Source organism: Cherax quadricarinatus, chromosome 52 (genome assembly GCF_038502225.1).
Source record: "Cherax quadricarinatus isolate ZL_2023a chromosome 52, ASM3850222v1, whole genome shotgun sequence".
In the NCBI taxonomy this organism is placed as follows: Eukaryota; Metazoa; Arthropoda; class Malacostraca; order Decapoda; family Parastacidae; genus Cherax; species Cherax quadricarinatus.
The window spans coordinates 17,826,868-17,847,582 of record NC_091343.1 but is presented as its reverse complement, the minus strand read 5'-3'; the positions used below and the strand labels follow the sequence as shown (position 1 = coordinate 17,847,582).

The window sequence follows — 20,715 nt, the reverse complement described above, 5'->3', positions numbered from 1 at the left end:
GTCTCCCAGCTCAGGCTAACACTACCGAAGTCTCCCAGCTCAGGCTAACACTACCGAAGTCTCCCAGCTCAGGCTAACACTACCGAAGTCTCCCAGCTCAGGCTAACACTACCGAAGTCTCCCAGCTCAGGCTAACACTACCGAAGTCTCCCAGCTCAGGCTGGCACCCACAGCAACCCACCATGTGTGACGGGGGGGAGGAATATTTTTTTTCCTACAATAACTATCACACAGAGAAGGCGGCCCCCACTGCGGGAGTACACAGTCTTGTTAAAGTTAAGACCGCAAGTGGCGGTGCGGCTGTGGTCTCAGGAGGGGAAAGAAAAACTTTAACGTTGAGTTTCATTTGTTGTCTATTTCCGTTGTTAGAAATACATTAGCGAGGGTAAAGTGCTCAGCAGCCTGTGTTCTCAGACAACGATACGATGGTGTTTTACCGTGCTATGCGAAGACTGGGAGAGACAGAATGAGTCTGGATACGGAGAGGCAACGGGAGAGGCTGAGGGAGTGAGAGAAGGGAGAGAGAAGGGAGAGGAGAGAGAAGGGAGAGGAGAGAGAAAAGGGAGAGAGGAGAGGAGAGAGAAAAGGGAAAGAGGAGAGGAGAGAGAAAAGGGAAAGAGGAGAGGAGAGAGAAAAGGGAGAGAGGAGAGAGAGGAGAGAGAGAAGGGAGAGAGAGAAGGGAGAGAGAGAAGGGAGAGAGAGAAGGGAGAGAGAGAGAGAGAAGGGAGAGAGAGAGAGCACTGGGAATTGCAGGCTCTACGCTATGTCTCCTCGGTGATTACCTTCATGGTAGATCTCTAAGTGTAGTTCTCGATGGAACGGAATCAGCAAGACATCCTATTGGGGCAAGTGTTCCACAAGGAAGCGTGCTGGGTCCATTGTTATGGAATGTCTACTTCAACGACCTTCTTCATCTCATCCCAGAATCACATGCATATGCAGACTGTACACTGACATTCACTTATCCAAGAGAAGAAATGCCGGCTGCTCTAAGCTACATCAATCACCAGCTGAGAGCTATATCAGCTTGGGGAAATAGATGGCAGGTAACATTTGCACCTGAGAAAACGCAAATGATGATCGTCTCTAGGCACCATGATGGTAATGCTGGTGCAGTAGTAAGGATGAATGGGAGGGTGTTGGCACCTGGAGAAGAAGTTGATATCCTTGGGGTGAAATTTGACTCCAAACTAACCATGAAGAACCATGTTGTAAATCTTGCAAACAAGGCAGCCAGGAAGCTTACAGCACTTCGCCGTATCTCGCATCTACTTGACAGTAGGGGTTGCAAGATTCTGTACGAGGCATAAGTACGCTCGCACCTTGAGTATGCTCCACTTTCTTGGTTTGCCTGCCCCCCCCCCTCTCTCATCTGCGACTGCTTGACAGAGTGGAGAACAGAGCAAGACGTCTCATCTCTCGCCTGGACCCATCCTGGATAGATCTGTCATTTCAGCAGAGCCTTCAACATATGAGGGATGTGGGTGGCCTTACTGTTATGTACAAGGCCAATATTGTCAAAGTACCACACTTGGATCCACTTCGAGGACAGCGTGAAACAAGCTTTTATGCCACAAGACGGGTAGAAAGCAGCAACTTCACTCTGGCTGTACCCTTCTCCAGAACATCACTCCATCTGAGATCATATATACCCAGGACGACTCGAGTACGGAACTCATTCGTACAGCATAATGATGTCAACGAGATAAAGTCAGTTGATCAAATGAAAATGCTGGTCCACAGATGGCTCCAACTCCATCCTGTTCCCTACTTGTATGTCTCATAACAATAAAAATGTTTTCAAATGAGCTGATGTAGGTAACAGCTCTTAGCTTGCCAATAAAGTTAGGAATCCTTAACCTGTAAATAGCTTGTTAATAAAGCTAGGGATCCTTAACCTTGTCAAACCCTGTGTGAAAAAAAAAGGGAGACAGAAGGGGGAGAGAGAAAGGGAGAGAAAGGGAGAGAGAGAAAGGGAGAGAGAGAAAGGGAGAGAGAGAAAGGGAGAGAGAGAAGGTAGAGAGAAAGAGGGGGAGAGAGAGAGAGAGAAGGTAGAGAGAGAGAAAGGGGGAGAGAGAAAGGGGGAGAGAGAAAGGGGGAGAGAGAGAAAGGGAGAGGGGGAGAGAGAGAAAGGGAGAGAGAAAGGGAGAGAGAGAGAGAGAGAGAGAAAGGGAGAGAGAGAGAGAGAGAGAGAGAGAGAAGGTAGAGAGAGAGAGAGAGAAGGTAGAGAGAGAGAGAGAGAAGGTAGAGAGAGAGAGAGAGAAGGTAGAGAGAGAGAGAGAGAGAAGGTAGAGAGAGAGAGAAGCATTCACTGGTGGGTTAAGATACACAGTTTTATCTTCAGTTACTGTATCCTTGTGGGTTAGTTTGTTCCATGTAATGTTATGAAAGTCTGAAATTGCCTCCCTGCTCTCGCGAATTTATTCTTATCCTGCTATTTCTCTTCTCTCTGCCGCCTTTCTTATTCTGCACTTTACCCAAGCTCTACTGCTCTATCTTTGGGCCTTCTTGCAGCTCTGGTTAAATTATGGATTCCTAATTTTCTATTTACCGATCTCCTGACTAACAGTTTTATGTGACTTCCCGTTGTTTTTTTTTTTTTTTGCCATGGCTTCCATCGTCTCATGTTATTTAACTTAGTACTTCCTTTGTCCCGTTGTATCCCCCCACACCGGAAATTCATTCTTCTATTATCTGTCCCTTCCCTTGGTAAGATGAGATAAAGAAGCGAGGGACGTAAAGAAGAGGGACGTGTGAAGAGTGTGAGGTGGAACACGCTCCTAAGGATGAAAAAAAATTATGGAACAGAGGGGTGCAATAGGTAGAAGAGCATTACAGCAATGGACAGTAGTGAATTGATATTTACACGAGGATGGTAAATCATGAGTCGACTGATCTTTTTATGACATGGTTTATTTACAAAATACTCGAACCATCTGAAATAAGGATTTTAAACGTACAAGGTTTCTAAGAATATTTTTGATAATATTAACACCAACCTGCAGCTATCGTGACAAATCTACAGTAATATTAAAGCGAAAAATCAATCAAAACAAAGGTAAATATTTAAACTGAAAAAAAGTATTATCTACTTCCAAGTTATTGGTCATAAATTCAGAGCAGATTCAGTCGAAAGAGAAAATATCCCCACAATTTATTCCGAGAGACGCTGGGCTCTTAGGTGACGAAAGATGTCACAGGGCACTGAGTGATTGTTTAACACTTGTGTGATGTAATAAAAACACAGGTAATGTAGAATTCTGTCCACTTACCTTTATCACATTTAAGTCTTAATGTTACAACTACAATCTTCGAGGAATTTAACAACGGGAACAGTTTAAACAGTAGCTTAAAATGTAAATGTGGCAGACCCTGCCTTCAAAACAGAGATAGTGTGCTCACAGAACACTGCTATAGGCAGGCCACAGAACACTGCTATAGGCAGGCCACAGAACGTTGCTCTAGGCAGGCCACAGAACGTTGCTCTAGGCAGGCCACAGAACGTTGCTCTAGGCAGGCCACAGAACGTTGCTCTAGGCAGGCCACAGAACGTTGCTCTAGGCAGGCCACAGAACGTTGCTCTAGGCAGGCCACAGAACGTTGCTCTAGGCAGGCCACAGAACGTTGCTCTAGGCAGGCCACAGAACGTTGCTCTAGGCAGGCCACAGCCCCTTGTAACACAACGAGTGGCAGCGGAAAAGCTTGTGTTTACCTAAATTTCGAAACATAACTTTTACCACTAACCAGTTAATTACAGCTTCGTGTCCAGGTTCCTTAACTTCCCATCACCTATTTCTACACTACCATCTACCCTACCTAGGTCTACTCTCAACTACCCTACCTTGGTCTACTCTCAACTACCCTACCTTGGTCTACTCTCAACTACCCTACCTTGGTCTACTCTCAACTGCCCTACCTAGGTCTACTCTCAACTGCCCTACCTAGGTCTACTCTCAACTGCCCTACCTTGGTCTACTCTCAACTGCCCTACCTTGGTCTACTCTCAACTGCCCTACCTTGGTCTACTCTCAACTGCCCTACCTTGGTCTACTCTCAACTGCCCTACCTTGGTCTACTCTCAACTGCCCTACCTTGGTCTACTCTCAACTGCCCTACCTTGGTCTACTCTCAACTGCCCTACCTTGGTCTACTCTCAACTGCCCTACCTTGGTCTACTCTCAACTGCCCTACCTTGGTCTACTCTCAACTGCCCTACCTTGGTCTACTCTCAACTGCCCTACCTTGGTCTACTCTCAACTACCCTACCTTGGTCTACTCTCAACTACCCTACCTTGGTCTACTCTCAACTACCCTACCTTGGTCTACTCTCAACTACCCTACCTTGGTCTACTCTCAACTAAAAAATTCTTTTTAAAGCAATATTACATAAGGCAATTTTGGTGTAAGGGAAAAAGGACTAATAACCCCATTTTCTGTACTGTATATATTTACTGAAAACAACACTATGACCGACGTGTTGGTCCTGGACGCGCACATTATCATGAGCCAGGATATTTTTACATTTTCCCCCGATAGAAGTAACGAAGCTGAGGAAACAGCTTGTTCAGCTATGAAAGTTTGTCTTTTGTCAGCTAGAGTATAGCATTAGCGTCAAGACAAGCACCGGCAGCTAAGTACAGCTTAACACACGGAGTTACCGGATAATAGCAATACTGTTTCCTAAGCTTGAGCTTAACCCAGAGGTCGGGAAATCGAGGTAAATTACCCAAAATTGGGTAAAAATTAAAACTGAACAAAAATTAATTTAATAAACGAGATAAATTCCGTTGCTTTATCTCGTATAGTATACACTTTTCAGCTTGTATGACTGTTCTCCATACAAATGGATTCATTACACTATTTTGGATTTGAATGCTCCTTGTGTCTCCCCGATTATGTGGACTTTCAAGTCCAGTGGGTAATTTCGCCCTACACAAATTTGTTTTTGGATAATATTCAAAAAAGTTCGCTGACCTCTGCTACTTAACCAAAACAAACCAAGACGAGTGTGTTTCTCCTGGTTGAACCTGCTTGGCCTGGTCACGGACCGGACCGCGGGGGCGTTGACCCCCGCGTCTGAGACTGTGGAGTAGCGCGTTAACGAGAGTAAATGACACTTACGTCCAGCTCACGACGCTAAGAGACACTGAATATATGTCCAACCTGGACACTTGTGTCCTCTTCAACAACAGATGGTCGGTATTGTTATTTAAGATTTACAATGAAAAGTGTGAGAACATCAAGTGTTGCAGTTGAGGAGTGGTGGAGGAGCCAAGTGTTGCAGTTGATGAGTGGTGGAGGAGCCAAGTGTTGCAGTTGATGAGTGGTGGAGGAGCCAAGTGTTGCAGTTAGTGCTGTAACAAGCCTGGGACAGCAGCGTGTTACCGTGGCAGTTGAAGTGTTGCAGCATATAAGTAATGCAGCGTATAAGCATTGCAGCGCATAAGTGTTGCAGCGTGTGTTGCAACAAGTGTGAGAGGCAACAAGTGTGAGGCAGCAGTGTTAGTGTGGCAGTTTCTCCCAGCGTGTCGTAGCGTTCATTATATTTAAACTGCTATTATTAGCCTTTATCAAGGTTATATTACGGAATATTTGTAGAAGCGAGGTTATATTACCCTCCAGCTGACTCATAATAGAGTATTATACTCTAATTCGTTTTCAACACCACCATAATAGGCGCTCTAATTTTAATAACTAAATATTACATTACATTTCCCTTGGATTACATTACCTCCACTTATATTCCATTATATTCCCCGTCATAGTCCATTCCCCGTCATATTTCATTATATTATCCTTCATATTCCCCGTCATATTCCACTATATTCCCCGTCATATTCCACTATATTCCCCGTCATATTCCACTATATTCCCCGTCATATTCCATTATATTCCCCGTCATATTCCACTATATTCCCCGTCATATTCCACTATATTCCCCGTCATATTCCACTATATTCCCCGTCATATTCCACTATATTCCCCGTCATATTCCACTATATTCCCCGTCATATTCCATTATATTCCCCGTCATATTCCACTATATTCCCCGTCATATTCCACTATATTCCCCGTCATATTCCATTATATTCCCCGTCATATTCCACTATATTCCCCGTCATATTCCACTATATTCCCCGTCATATTCCACTATATTCCCCGTCATATTCCACTATATTCCCCGTCATATTCCACTATATTCCCCGTCATATTCCATTATATTCCCCGTCATATTCCACTATATTCCCCGTCATATTCCACTATATTCCCCGTCATATTTCATTATATTCCCCGTCATATTCCACTATATTCCCCGTCATATTCCACTATATTCCCCGTCATATTCCACTATATTCCCCGTCATATTCCACTATATTCCCCGTCATATTCCACTATATTCCCCGTCATATTCCATTACCTTCCCGTCATATTCCATTACCTTCCCGTCATATTCCATTACCTTCCCGTCATATTCCATTACCGTCCCGTCATATTCCATTACCGTCCCGTCATATTCCATTACCGTCCCGTCATATTCCATTACCGTCCCGTCATATTCCATTATCGTCCCGTCATATTCCATTATCGTCCCGTCATATTCCATTACCTTCCCGTCATATTCCATTACCTTCCCGTCATATTCCATTACCTTCCCGTCATATTCCATTACCTTCCCGTCATATTCCATTACCTTCCCGTCATATTCCATTACCTTCCCGTCATATTCCATTACCTTCCCGTCATATTCCATTACCTTCCCGTCATATTCCATTACCGTCCCGTTATTCCATTACCTTCCCGTCATATTCCATTACCTTCCCGTCATATTCCATCATACCGTCCCGTCATATTCCATTACCTTCCCGTCATATTCCATTACCTTCCCGTCATATTCCATTACCGTCCCGTCATATTCCATTACCGTCCCGTCATATTCCATTACCTTCCCGTCATATTCCATTACCTTCCCGTCATATTCCATTACCTTCCCGTCATATTCCATTACCTTCCCGTCATATTCCATTACCGTCCCGTCATATTCCATTACCGTCCCGTCATATTCCATTATCGTCCCGTCATATTCCATTATCGTCCCGTCATATTCCATTACCTTCCCGTCATATTCCATTACCTTCCCGTCATATTCCATTACCGTCCCGTTATTCCATTACCTTCCCGTCATATTCCATTACCTTCCCGTCATATTCCATTACCTTCCCATTATTCCATTACCTTCCCGTCATATTCCATTACCGTCCCGTTATTCCATTACCTTCCCGTCATATTCCATTATCGTCCCGTCATATTCCATTACCTTCCCGTCATATTCCATTACCTTCCCGTCATATTCCATTACCTTCCCGTCATATTCCATTACCGTCCCGTCATATTCCATTACCGTCCCGTCATATTCCATTACCGTCCCGTCATATTCCATTATCGTCCCGTCATATTCCATTATCGTCCCGTCATATTCCATTACCTTCCCGTCATATTCCATTACCTTCCCGTCATATTCCATTACCTTCCCGTCATATTCCATTACCGTCCCGTTATTCCATTACCGTCCCGTCATATTCCATTATCGTCCCGTCATATTCCATTATCGTCCCGTCATATTCCATTACCGTCCCGTCATATTCCATTATCGTCCCGTCATATTCCATTACCTTCCCGTCATATTCCATTACCGTCCCGTTATTCCATTACCGTCCCGTCATATTCCATTATCGTCCCGTCATATTCCATTATCGTCCCGTCATATTCCATTACCGTCCCGTCATATTCCATTACCTTCCCGTCATATTCCATTACCGTCCCGTCATATTCCATTACCGTCCCGTCATATTCCATTATCGTCCCGTCATATTCCATTATCGTCCCGTCATATTCCATTACCGTCCCGTCATATTCCATTATCGTCCCGTCATATTCCATTACCTTCCCGTCATATTCCATTACCGTCCCGTTATTCCATTACCGTCCCGTCATATTCCATTACCGTCCCGTCATATTCCATTACCGTCCCGTCATATTCCATTATCGTCCCGTCATATTCCATTACCTTCCCGTCATATTCCATTACCGTCCCGTCATATTCCATTACCGTCCCGTTATTCCATTATCGTCCCGTCATATTCCATTACCGCCCCGTCATATTCCATTACCGTCCCGTCATATTCCATTATCGTCCCGTCATATTCCATTACCTTCCCGTCATATTCCATTACCGTCCCGTCATATTCCATTACCGTCTCGTCATATTCCATTACCGTCTCGTCATATTCCATTACCTTCCCGTCATATTCCATTATCGTCCCGTCATATTCCATTACCTTCCCGTCATATTCCATTACCGTCCCGTTATTCCATTACCGTCCCGTTATTCCATTACCGTCCCGTCATATTCCATTACCTTCCCGTCATATTCCATTACCTTCCCGTCATATTCCATTATCGTCCCGTCATATTCCATTATCGTCCCGTCATATTCCATTATCGTCCCGTCATATTCCATTACCGTCCCGTCATATTCCATTACCGTCCCGTCATATTCCATTATCGTCCCGTCATATTCCATTATCGTCCCGTCATATTCCATTATCGTCCCGTCATATTCCATTATCGTCCCGTCATATTCCATTACCTTCCCGTCATATTCCATTACCTTCCCGTCATATTCCATTACCGTCCCGTCATATTCCATTACCTTCCCGTCATATTCCATTATCGTCCCGTCATATTCCATTATCGTCCCGTCATATTCCATTATCGTCCCGTCATATTCCATTACCGTCCCGTCATATTCCATTACCTTCCCGTCATATTCCATTATCGTCCCGTCATATTCCATTATCGTCCCGTCATATTCCATTACCGTCCCGTCATATTCCATTACAATTCAATAATTTCCAATATATTTCCTCATCGTAGTAATTAAACCATCACTTATTAAAACTGCAAAAAATTATACAGAATATATCAGAGTAAACCCGGGGCTGATATAACATAACCCGTATATCTCATATGAGGTTATATTACTATACTTCAATCACTGCTGCAGGCGGTAATACACAATTACCAGCACTTAAGAGAGAGAAGCAGCTGACCACGATGTTTCGGTCCGACTTGTAGCATTAACAAGTCACGCTCAGACGAGTGAGGGATCCGGGTTATTTGTGTATTGTTCCAGTCACGGTATTGTGCCTTTTTTTTGTTCTTGAGGCAGTAATTCCACCAGCCTTTTGCACATTCCCACACATACTTAAATGGTAGGGAATATTTTGGTATAAACTTTGGTTTATCATGGTTAGAGAACAAAAGTTTTATAATAATCACGTCGTAGTGTGTGCTCACTTGTCTGTCTAAACCAGAGTATATTTTCCATGTAACATTGTATGAGGATGTATAGTCACGCTGGCGTCCTCAAGAGCAGGGCAAGAGCCGAGACTCGACCCCTCGCAACCACAACTAGGAAGCCAAGGGTGCGTCATCCAGGAGTGCATGTGTGGGCAAGCTCCCTCAGACACCTGCTACCCATGCTTCACCTAGCACCTGGAACCTGGGTATTATTAAGGCTGTTGTGGGTCGCATTCTGAAGGGGGGAAAAAAAGGATGGTATACCATCGCTAAGGTCCAATTTTGAAATGAACTGAGGTAGGATAACAGGTAGCAGTAGTAGTATAGAAGTATAATAGTAATGTAGTAGTATAGTTGTGGTAGTGCAGTGGTAGTAGTTGTAGCAGAGTACAGGAGTAGCAGTAGTGTAGTAGTAGAGGTACAGTAGCAGTAGTAATAGTAGTACTACTACTAACTGCTATTGCTTCATTTACGGAACATTCTGACCGAGATCTTAGTAAGTAAAATTGAACTTATAAAACAAATCACCACAAATATTAAAGTCTATCTAGTTGTTCTTTTAACTACAAATCCTGTACTACCGAGGGTAATTATCAGATATACACAGTTCTAATTCTCACCGTATCAGCAGTAATTGCTTTATTCCTCACATTCCGTTTCTCACTATGTTGTATCCTCTGGGGAAAATGACATCAGTTATGACTCCTGGCTGATATCTGTATTACCTATTAAATCAGTTATTTTTCCTATTTAATGATTCTTTGAAACATGTTACACTATGTTTGCATGTATGACATTTAGTCTCCGTTCTTCCTGACTGTTTGTTTAAGCAAGTTGTTATCTTCCGTTCTATTGCGTGGACTCTTGGCAATCCTTCCTAGCGTGGACTCGCCTAGTTATACTTGCTAATGTTCTCTAACCCATATGGGTTTAACGCCTATTTCCATATAATAAAAATAAAAATAATAAATGAAGGGAGACAGAAAACGGAAAACTAGGAAAGGGAATAAAGATTGGAAAGAAAAAATGGTAAACGAAGTCTACCGAAATGAAGGGAAGATAAAGAGGTAAAAGGAAGGAAGGAGAAGAAGAATGAGTAGATAAGGAAAAGGGGCATAGGAGAGAAGGAAGAGGGACGGAGGAGAGAAGGAAGAGGGATGGAGGAGAGAAGGAAGAGGGACGGAAAAGAGAATGAAGAGGGACGGAGGAGAGAAGGAAGAGGGACGGAGGAGAGAAGGAAGAGGGACGGAGGAGAGAAGGAAGAGGGACGGAGGAGAGAAGGAAGAGGGACGGAGGAGAGAAGGAAGAGGGACGGAGGAGAGAAGGAAGAGGGACGGAGGAGAGAAGGAAGAGGGACGGAGGAGAGAAGGAAGAGGGACGGAGGAGAGAAGGAAGAGGGACGGAGGAGAGAAGGAAGAGGGACGGAGAAGAGAAGGAAGAGGGACGGAGGAGAGAAGGAAGAGGGACGGAGGAGAGAAGGAAGAGGGACGGAGGAGAGAAGGAAGAGGGACGGAGGAGTGAAGGAAGAGGGGCGGAGGAGAGAAGGAAGAGGGGCGGAGGAGAGAAGGAAGAGGGGCGGAGGAGAGAAGGAAGAGGGACGGAGGAGAGAAGGAAGAGGGACGGAGGAGAGAAGGAAGAGGGACGGAGGAGAGAAGGAAGAGGGACGGAGGAGAGAAGGAAGAGGGACGGAGGAGAGAAGGAAGAGGGACGGAGGAGAGAAGGAAGAGGGACGGAGGAGAGAAGGAAGAGGGACGGAGGAGAGAAGGAAGAGGGACGGAGGAGAGAAGGAAGAGGGACGGAGGAGAGAAGGAAGAGGGACGGAGGAGAGAAGGAAGAGGGACGGAGGAGAGAAGGAAGAGGGACGGAGGAGAGAAGGAAGAGGGACGGAGGAGAGGAGAGGATAATTAAAAGAATAGAGTAATTGGTGAGAGGTAATGAGTATAATGATAGAGAGGACAAATGAACACGAAAAGCAAACGTAAAGAAGGGAAGGCATAAGTAGAAGCAGCGAAGAGAGAAGCAGTAACTACGGTAAGACAGAGGAAAAAAGGGAGAAAGTGAAGTAATTTATGATAAACATTGGGGTACGTGGATAACTTAAGCGTAATGAACACTGATCAATGTTCAATAACAACCCTCACAAGAGCATCGAAATATATCATTTAAGTCTCCAGTAAGTTATTGTTGAGCGTTAACATTTTGTTCTGATTTTTAACCCCGGAGGGTTAGCCACCCAGGACAGCCCAAGACAGTCAGTGCGTCATTAAGGACTGTCTGATTTCCATTGTGGTCCTTCAATTTTATCCCACAAGATGCGACCTACACCGATTGACTAACACCTACTTACTTGCTAGGTGAACAGGGACAGAAGGTGTAAGGAACACGCCCAATGTTTCCACTCGTGCCGGGGATCGAACCACCGACTGTGTGTGTGTGTGTGTCTGTGTGTCTGTGTGTCTGTGTGTGTGTGTGTGTGTGTGTGTGTCTGTGTGTGTGTGTGTGTGTGTGTGTGTGTGTGTGTGTGTGTGTGTGTGTGTGTGTGTGTGTGTGTGTGTGTGTGTGTGTGTGTGTGTGTGTGTGTGTGTGTGTGTGTCTGTCTGTCTGTCTGTCTGTCTGTCTGTCTGTCTGTACACTCACCTAGTTGAGGTTGCGGGGGTCGAGTCCGAGCTCCTGGCCCCGCCTCTTCACTGATCGCTACTAGGTCACTCTCCCTGAGCCGTGAGCTTTATCATACCTCTGCTTAAAGCTATGTATGGATCCTGCTTCCACTACATCGCTTCCCAAACTATTCCACTTACTGACTACTCTGTGGCTGAAGAAATACTTCCTAACATCCCTGTGATTCATCTGTGTCTTCAACTTCCAACTGTCCCCCCTTGCTACTGTGTCCAATCTCTGGAACATCCTGTCTTCGTCCACCTTGTCAATTCCTCTCAGTATTTTGTATGTCGTTATCATGTCCACCCTATCTCTCCTGTCCTCCAGTGTCGTCAGGTTGATTTCCCTTAACCTCTCCTCGTAGGACATACCTCTTAGCTCTGGGACTAGTCTTGTTGCAAACCTTTGCACTTTCTCTAGTTTCTTTACATGCTTGGCTAGGTGTGGGTTCCAAACTGGTGCCGCATACTCCAATATGGGCCTAACGTACACGGTGTACAGGGTCCTGAATGATTCCTTATTAAGATGTCGGAATGCTGTTCTGAGGTTTGCTAGGCGCCCATATGCTGCAGCAGTTATTTGGTTGATGTGCGCTTCAGGAGATGTGCCTGGTGTTATACTCACCCCAAGATCTTTTTCCTTGAGTGAGGTTTGTAGTCTCTGGCCCCCTAGACTGCACTCCGTCTGCGGTCTTCTTTGCCCTTCCCCAATCTTCATGACTTTGCACTTGATTGTGTGTGTGTGTGTGTGTGTGTGTGTGTGTGTGTGTGTGTGTGTGTGTGTGTGTGTGTGTGTGTGTGTGTGTCGCGAGAGTTGCCTACCAGCGTTGGTGGGTAGTCTTCACCCCTTACTCCCCTCTTAAAAGGGCAGTGTGTACATACCCTTTACTATCCCAGTATACCATTAAGGTTTGTAATGTCATTTTAACCCACGACCTTTATAAATATTTTTTTTCTTCCTCTCCTCCTCTATCTTGTTTCTCTTTCCATCTCTTTCTTTTTTGGAAAGAAATTTAGAATAACGGAACAACGGGTTCTAACTCACTCGCCCCTGGTTCAAACCCCACCCGTTCCGTGCTTTTTTTTTTTTAAGGTGTTGAAGATCCAAAAGTGAAGACAAAGTCATGGTGTAAGAACCAGCTGGACAAACATTCTGTAAACAGTCTTAAACAAGATGGTAGACTGAGGCAAACTGTGGTCAGCAGTTCTTGATGCTAGTTCAACTGCATCAAGAGTTTTAAAACAATGACACAAGTAGTAGTGGTGATGGTAGTGGTGGTGGTGGTAGTAGTAGTAGTGATGGTAGTGGTAGTAGTAGCGGTGGTGGTAGTAGTGGTGGTGGTAGTGGTGGTAGTGGTGGTGGTAGTGGTGGTAGTGGTGGTAGCAGTGATGGTAGTAGTAGTAGTAGTAGTGATGGTAGTGGTAGTAGTAGTGGTGGTGGTAGTAGTAGTGGTGGTGGTGGTGGTAGTGGTAGTAGCAGTGATGGTAGTAGTGGTAGTGGTGGAAGTAGTAGTGGTGGTAGTGGTGGTGGTGGTAGTGGTGGTGGTGGTAGTAGTGGTGGTGGTGATGGTAGTAGTGGTAGTAGCAGTGATGGTAGTAGTAGTAGTAGTGGTGGTGGTGGTGGTAGTAGTAGTAGCAGTGATGGTAGTAGTAGTAGTAGTGGTGGTGGTGGTAGTAGTAGTAGTAGTGATAGTGATGGTGGTAGTAGTAGTAGTAGCAGTGATAGTAGTGGTGGTAGTAGTAGTAGTAGTGATAGTGGTGGTGGTAGTAGTAGTAGTAGTAGTAGTGATGGTAGTGGTGGTGGTAGTAGTGGTGGTAGTAGTGGTGGTGGTGGTAGTGGTAGTAGTAGGTGGTGGTAGTAGTAGTAGTAGTGGTGGTAGTAGTGGTGGTAGTAGTAGTAGTGGTGGTAGTAGTAGTAGTGGTAGTAGTAGTAGTGGTGGTGGTAGTAGTAGTAGTGGTGGTGGTAGTAGTAGTGGTAGTAGTAGTAGTGGTGGTGGTAGTAGTGGTGGTAGTAGTAGTAGTGGTGGTAGTAGTGGTGGTGGTGGTAGTAGTAGTGGTGGTGGTAGTAGTAGTAGTGGTGGTGGTGGTAGTAGTAGTGGTGGTGGTGGTGGTGGTGGTAGTAGTAGTGGTGGTGGTGGTGGTGGTAGTAGTAGTAGTGGTGGTGGTAGTAGTAGTAGTGGTGGTGGTGGTGGTAGTAGTAGTAGTGGTGGTGGTGGTGGTAGTAGTAGTAGTGGTGGTGGTGGTAGTAGTAGTAGTAGTAGTAGTGGTGGTGGTGGTAGTAGTAGTAGTGGTGGTGGTGGTAGTAGTAGTAGTGGTGGTGGTAGTAGTAGTGGTGGTGGTGGTGGTGGTGGTAGTAGTAGTGGTGGTGGTGGTGGTGGTGGTGGTGGTGGTAGTAGTGGTGGTGGTGGTGGTAGTAGTGGTGGTAGTGGTGGTAGTAGTAGTAGTGGTGGTGGTGGTGGTAGTAGTGGTGGTGGTAGTAGTGGTGGTGGTAGTAGTAGTGGTGGTGGTGGTAGTGGTAGTAGTGGTAGTAGTAGTATCTGCTACCAAGCTTCTCAGAATATCGTGTTGTCGACGTCCACCTGCACCACTAGCGGTGCAGGTGGTACACATCTAAGAGTTGCAGTGGAGCAACACGTAGTGGCAGCACCAACACCACTATAAACAAGATGTAGTCTGTACTTCATCCATTACACCCACTCTCACTCTCGCGTAAAATTCGTTCCATTTTCTTTCAAAATGGCATGGAATATACCCCCCCCCCCCCGGTTTAAAGCCGGAAGTGGCCGGAGGTGAAAGGTGGCATAAGAGCCTTTTGCTTTACTATCCTTGCCTGAAGTATGGAGATAATAAATGATAGTTCTCAATCTAAATAAAGATGGTCCTTCTCAGAAGATAACCTAGGTATGAAAATCAAAATCGTTCGCTCTCTCTATTTCCCATGTACTCCCTCCCTCCCTTTCCTTCTCTAAAATAAACTTTTCGATCACAAACAGCTAATGGTCTCATGAATAATATAAAATATTAATGGGGTTACTAATCAGAAGGCTTAGTAACCCATCATCAGATTTCCAGTGGGATCCTTTAATCATCTCACCATACATGTGATCTACACCCGTCGCCTAACACCCTGATACATACATACTGCTAGGTAATCAGGGCCAGCAGGCGTAAGGAAACATACTCAAAGATCGAACCTGGGTCCCTAATTGCGCGAGCCACAAGCACCTACGGAAATAAGGGGCAACAGTAACAGTTGCAACAGACACAATGATCAGGATAAAAAGGGAGGTGAGGTACCTGGCTCCCGTGGCATTGCCACAGAGTCTGGGAGTGCCAAACTGAGGATGATCAGTGCCGTTCTCGATGTACCAGTTGGTGTCATTGTCCAGCCACCTGAAACATCAATAATTACAATTATAGATACCTTCATACGAATTCATAAATGTACACACACACACACACACACACACACACACACACACACACACACACACACACACACACACACACACACACAACTGGGACTTGACAAGCGTCCAAAACTGACCGAAATTACGGGTTTTTGGTGAATTGTTGCAGTCACGGTATTGTGACCCAGAAAGGGGCGAAATATACAGATCAATTAATTTCCCCGAGTTTGTTTCCATGTGGGTTTTTACTCAGCAGTGACAAATGTTCATTACACTTAACTTACACACAAATACGAGTACACACGCGAGAAACGAGTACGTTGCTGCCATAAAGGATATTTTGAAAGCGATAACTCGCCAGAGATGTAAAAATCAGAACACGCTACACATCTAAAATCTTCACTAGCCTTAAGTCATACCCAGCGATGTGTACCTACAGTGAAAATACCCAGGATGTTTAAGATGGAACTGATATGTTGAGTTGGACGCATCAGTGAGCAGAATGCAAAGTTTGCCTGCAATACAAGGCCAGCAACACCTTGCAACACTACTCCCGTTTATCTACGTAATGTATTACACGGAAAGACCGGGTTTTGGATTATACAACCACACTACAGTAAGAGACCAGGTCTTGAATTATTCCCACCGTACAGGTTCTATTTGGTGCTACTTACAATTCCAGTACCACCTAGTGTTACTTAACATTCCAGTGCTACCTGGTGCTACTTAACATTCCAGCAACAACCGCGCCACCTAATCTGCAGAGTTATGAGAAAATTTCCTGTCACTGACCAACCTCGTATCCCTCACGATGGTGCCGGTCGTATTTTTGTCATGGACCGTCCGTAGAAAACTGGAGTTAAATTTTTTTTATGGCATATACTGAAGACAAGTTGATAAGGCCCATATGCAACGCTGGGGGATCTTTACCTCTGAAACTACTAGAACTGTTTCTATCAGTCTCCTGTATTCGACTGAAGTCTGTTGTTCAGGCGAAAAGTTTCGGCAATAAAGATTCCAAAATAAAAGAATTGAGGAACACTGCAGCAAGATCCTTCTCAAAAGAAATGGCTGGGACAATGTGTGTTTTTAGTTGTATTTTAAGAACTGTTTAAATGATTACTTATGCTTTAATGTTACACATTACTCGTGGGAAAAGAATTAAATCTGGGAGGTAATGAGAATTACTCCAAGGAAGGAGAAGGTAGCCCAAATTCCTTGGAATAAGAACACCTCGCCCTGGAATATTCGACCTCAATTAGGGGTTAGTTTCCTAACTTTTGGAATTTGCTTGTAACACGTTAAGGCACAAACACACCAGTCACGATGCCAAAGGTGTCTTGTGGTTGGGACATTGCCAAACTGTGATAAAAATAGCAGAGAAGGCAGCTACTAAGCGAGACACGGGAACCATGTGAGTGGTGGAGTTACGAGCGTTTGTCACGAGGAACCAGCCGCCTATCAGTTTGACCTTAGTTGTCCACAAGGATGTTCAGAAGGGAATATGTACACCCGGGGAGACCTGGACAGCCTTCAAGAGTGGTGAAATAATTTAATGGAATTCAACCCAAATATGTGAAAGGTCATATACACAGGGAAAGATGAGAGAAGGCAAAAGAGTACCGTCTGGGAGGAGACTAAAATATCACAATTCAAAGGCTCTGGAAGTAAACATCACAACGGAAACATCACTGGACTTACACATCTGCCCTAAAACGTTGGCGACATATAACAGACATCGGAATATAACTTCCTTCAGGGTTTATTAAATAACTCAAGGACTTTGGAAAAGAAGCTAAAGGAACTGAATCCAACGGCACAGAAGGACCATGAAAGACATGATCACGACGTGCCAGAGTCACAGTAGATGAGGACTGTTTCAAGTGCATGGAAAATAGACAGTATCAAATGCAACTAAAATACAAATGAATAACGGGAACGTTAAAAAAAATGCATTAGCCTCAGGGCAATAATAAAGCAGAAAGGGCTGCATGAAAAGTAATGGAGGCAAACTCAGTTTCACGAGTAGGTATAACAGGAACCAACAAGTCGAGAATTAATAACGTCTGAGTCATGTTCCAAGCCTCGATCTTAACGAAAATATCTGGGCGAGTGCAAGCCAGTACAGACTCGTACATCAGCACGAGGACACGCAAGGAAGGTGTCGTACCTAAACGCTATAGGTCGCCTGAGTACACTCGACCTACATTTCCTTCCTACTGTGAAATAACTTTTGAAAATTCAGAGAATCGCGCACCCACCAAGCGTTGCCCCAGGTCCAGCTGGTGGCTTGTTTACACCGCTGTATTCGAGAAATAACCTGCCTTCAGGAGTCATTTCTGTTATAAATATTTTACTTAATTAAGATAATCAAGTTTGCATTGGGGGCTGCCACCTTCGACAGACGTAATGAAGAGTCAACACGCCAGTCAATTCATTGATTTCTCGCAGACCAAGAAATGGGACAGTACCAAGGAGGACAGCAGGTGTGGAGGACAGCAGGTGTGGAGGGCAGTAGGTGTGGAGGGCAGCAGGTGTGGAAGAAGACAGGCAACGCTCATTAATATCCGTGTCAACCGCACGCAAGAAAGCAATCATTTTTGGCTCGTACAGCAGCTATTTTATCAACCTGAATGATCAACCCAGTTTCTGGAAATCGAAGCACAGGAGAAACACTTATTTGGAAGTATTAAATTTTTTTTAAATAAAAATGTATTACACACACACACACACACACCTACCTTCAGCTGGCATGGGCAGAGATTGTGCTCTGACCGGACCTTCACGGGTGACCTAACCTTAATAGCTTTTAGCTTAGTAGCTCCTCATAGTAACTGACTTGCATACTGCTACTTCTACTGTTTTCAACATTGTAATTATTGCCTCTTTATTAGTAATTCCTCCTCCTGGGAAACAGGCACACAACTAAACAAAATTAAAACATTGCAGCCACAGCAAGTCTTAACCCACTCTTTTCCACAGTCAGAACTTGATTAAATGACCGTATGTTTGCAGTCACAAAATCTGACAATCATACAAGATTCGCTCAACAAAACACTGCAGGTAGTTTCTGTAAACCAGCAGTAACCAGTATCATGACAAAGAGGTAAGACCAGTCCACACGGTGTTGAACATTGTGGAGGTACCGAAGGAAGTGCTGAGTACCCCTGAAAGATGTGGATGCAGCAATATGACCAGGTACAATCTCGAGTCCAGTGCTGAAGGAAGGTGCTGAAGTCCTTTAAAGTCTATGGGTAACTGGAGGCTACCAGAGATGTACAACAAGTGCTATACCAACAATAAAAAATACAGAAAAGGGGCATTAACAACAACAACAACAAAAATACACCTACCCACACAACAGGTCAAACACCAACATCCCTTCAACCAACCCATCCCTTCAACCACCCTCAACATCCCTCCAACCACCCTCAACATCCCCCCAACATCCCTCCAACCACCCCCCAACATCCATCCAACCACCCCCCAACATCCATCCAACCACCCACAACATCCCTCCAACCACCCACAACATCCCTCCAACCACCCACAACATCCCTCCAACCACCCTCAACATCCCTCCAACCACCCACAACATCCCTCCAACCACCCACAACATCCCTTCAACCATCCTCAACCACCCACAACATCCCTCCAACTACCCCCAACATCCCTTCAACCACCCTCAACATCCCTCCAACCACCCTCAACATCCCTTCACCCACCCTCAACCACCCACAACATCCCTCCAACCACCCACAACATCCCTCCAACCACCCACAACATCCCTCCAACCACCCTCAACATCCCTTCAACCACCCTCAACCACCCACATCCCTCCAACCACCCACAACATCCCTCCAACCACCCACAACATCCCTTCAACCACCCTCAACATCCCTTCAACCACCCTCAACATCCCTCCAACCACCCTCAACATCCCTCCAACCACCCTCAACATCCCTCCAACCACCTACAACATCCCTCCAACCACCCACAACATCCCTCCAACCACCCACAACATCCCTCCAACCACCCACAACATCCCTCCAACCACCCACATCCCTCCAACCACCCACAACATCCCTCCAACCACCCACAACATCCCTCCAACCACCCACAACATCCCTCCAACCACCCACAACATCCCTTCAACCACCCACAACATCCCTTCAACCACCCACAACATCCCTCCAACCACCCCCCAACATCCCTCCAACCACCCCCTAACATCCCTCCAACCACCCCCCAACATCCCTCCAACCACCCCCCAACATCCCTCCAACCACCCACAACATCCCTCCAACCACCCACAACATCCCTCCAACCACCCACAACATCCCTCCAACCACCCACAACATCCCTCCAACCACCCGCGTCGTCAATATCTCAGCCCACAAAAGTCTGCCAATGGTCATTTTGCTGCTCTATTCTCTACTTTTTTCCTCTAATTCGCAATGTTTTGCGCCAGTCTTCTTGGTTAAGTATTTTACTGCACGATTTCAGCTTCAATTGGTTTACCTTGGGGTCCACGCCAGCTGGCTGGAAGGTTCAACTCACTTGCTCATTCCTGAGCTCATCAAGTTAGTTACCTATGCATTAGTTGTAATTTCAACACACGAATTAATCAGCTAAAACGGAACATGATTACTGTTTGCCCAGACAAACCTTACGTTCTCAAAGCCTCGCAAGTTGCGATTTTCAACGTATTATTGCGTTCCATTGGTCTTGCTCCTTCCCCCCAAATGTTCATTATGAATGAACAAAAACGTAATCTAACCTAACGTAAGCCTAACCTAATCAAATTTAACTGAACCACATCTAAGTAACCAAATCAAACCTAACTTAAACGTCAGTAGAAAATCCTTACGAAAACCCAGTGTTTCAATTATAAGTTACTTGTATCAAGAACAAGAGAACGTTCCTTGTATCTAGAACAAGAGAACGTAGCTCGATTGGCAGGGTACTCATCTCACACACAGAGGTCAGTGGTTCGATCCCCAGTAAGGGTGGAAACATTAGTGTGTGTTGCCTTAACACGCCTGCTGTCCCTTTTCACCTAGCAGTAAAATAGGTATCTACGTGTTATCCGACGCGTGTGAGTCGCATCCTGGGGACAAAATTCACCTAATTTGCCCAAATTACTCTGCATAACAAGGGGCTTTCTATATAGTAGTATATCACAGCTGTCAGCACCAGACCAGCCGGGCTGTGATTAGTACGCTGGACTGAGGCCAGCAGTAAGAGCCTAGTTGATCAGGCCGGTTGATCCACAGGGAGGTCTAGTC

At 45.2% G+C, this 20,715-nt stretch overlaps 1 protein-coding gene across 3 annotated transcripts in view; it reads right to left on the bottom strand.

The window, feature by feature from the left end:
• The window catches only part of LOC128696887 (sodium channel protein 60E-like), a 538,339-nt gene that overhangs the window by 252,511 nt on the left and 265,113 nt on the right, over positions 1-20,715 (bottom strand). For all 3 annotated transcript variants that reach the window (XM_070096097.1, XM_070096098.1, XM_070096099.1), the window contains exon 6: positions 15,315-15,410. In XM_070096097.1, the coding sequence (XP_069952198.1) occupies positions 15,315-15,410 (96 nt within the window). The remainder of the gene's footprint in view (positions 1-15,314; positions 15,411-20,715) is intronic.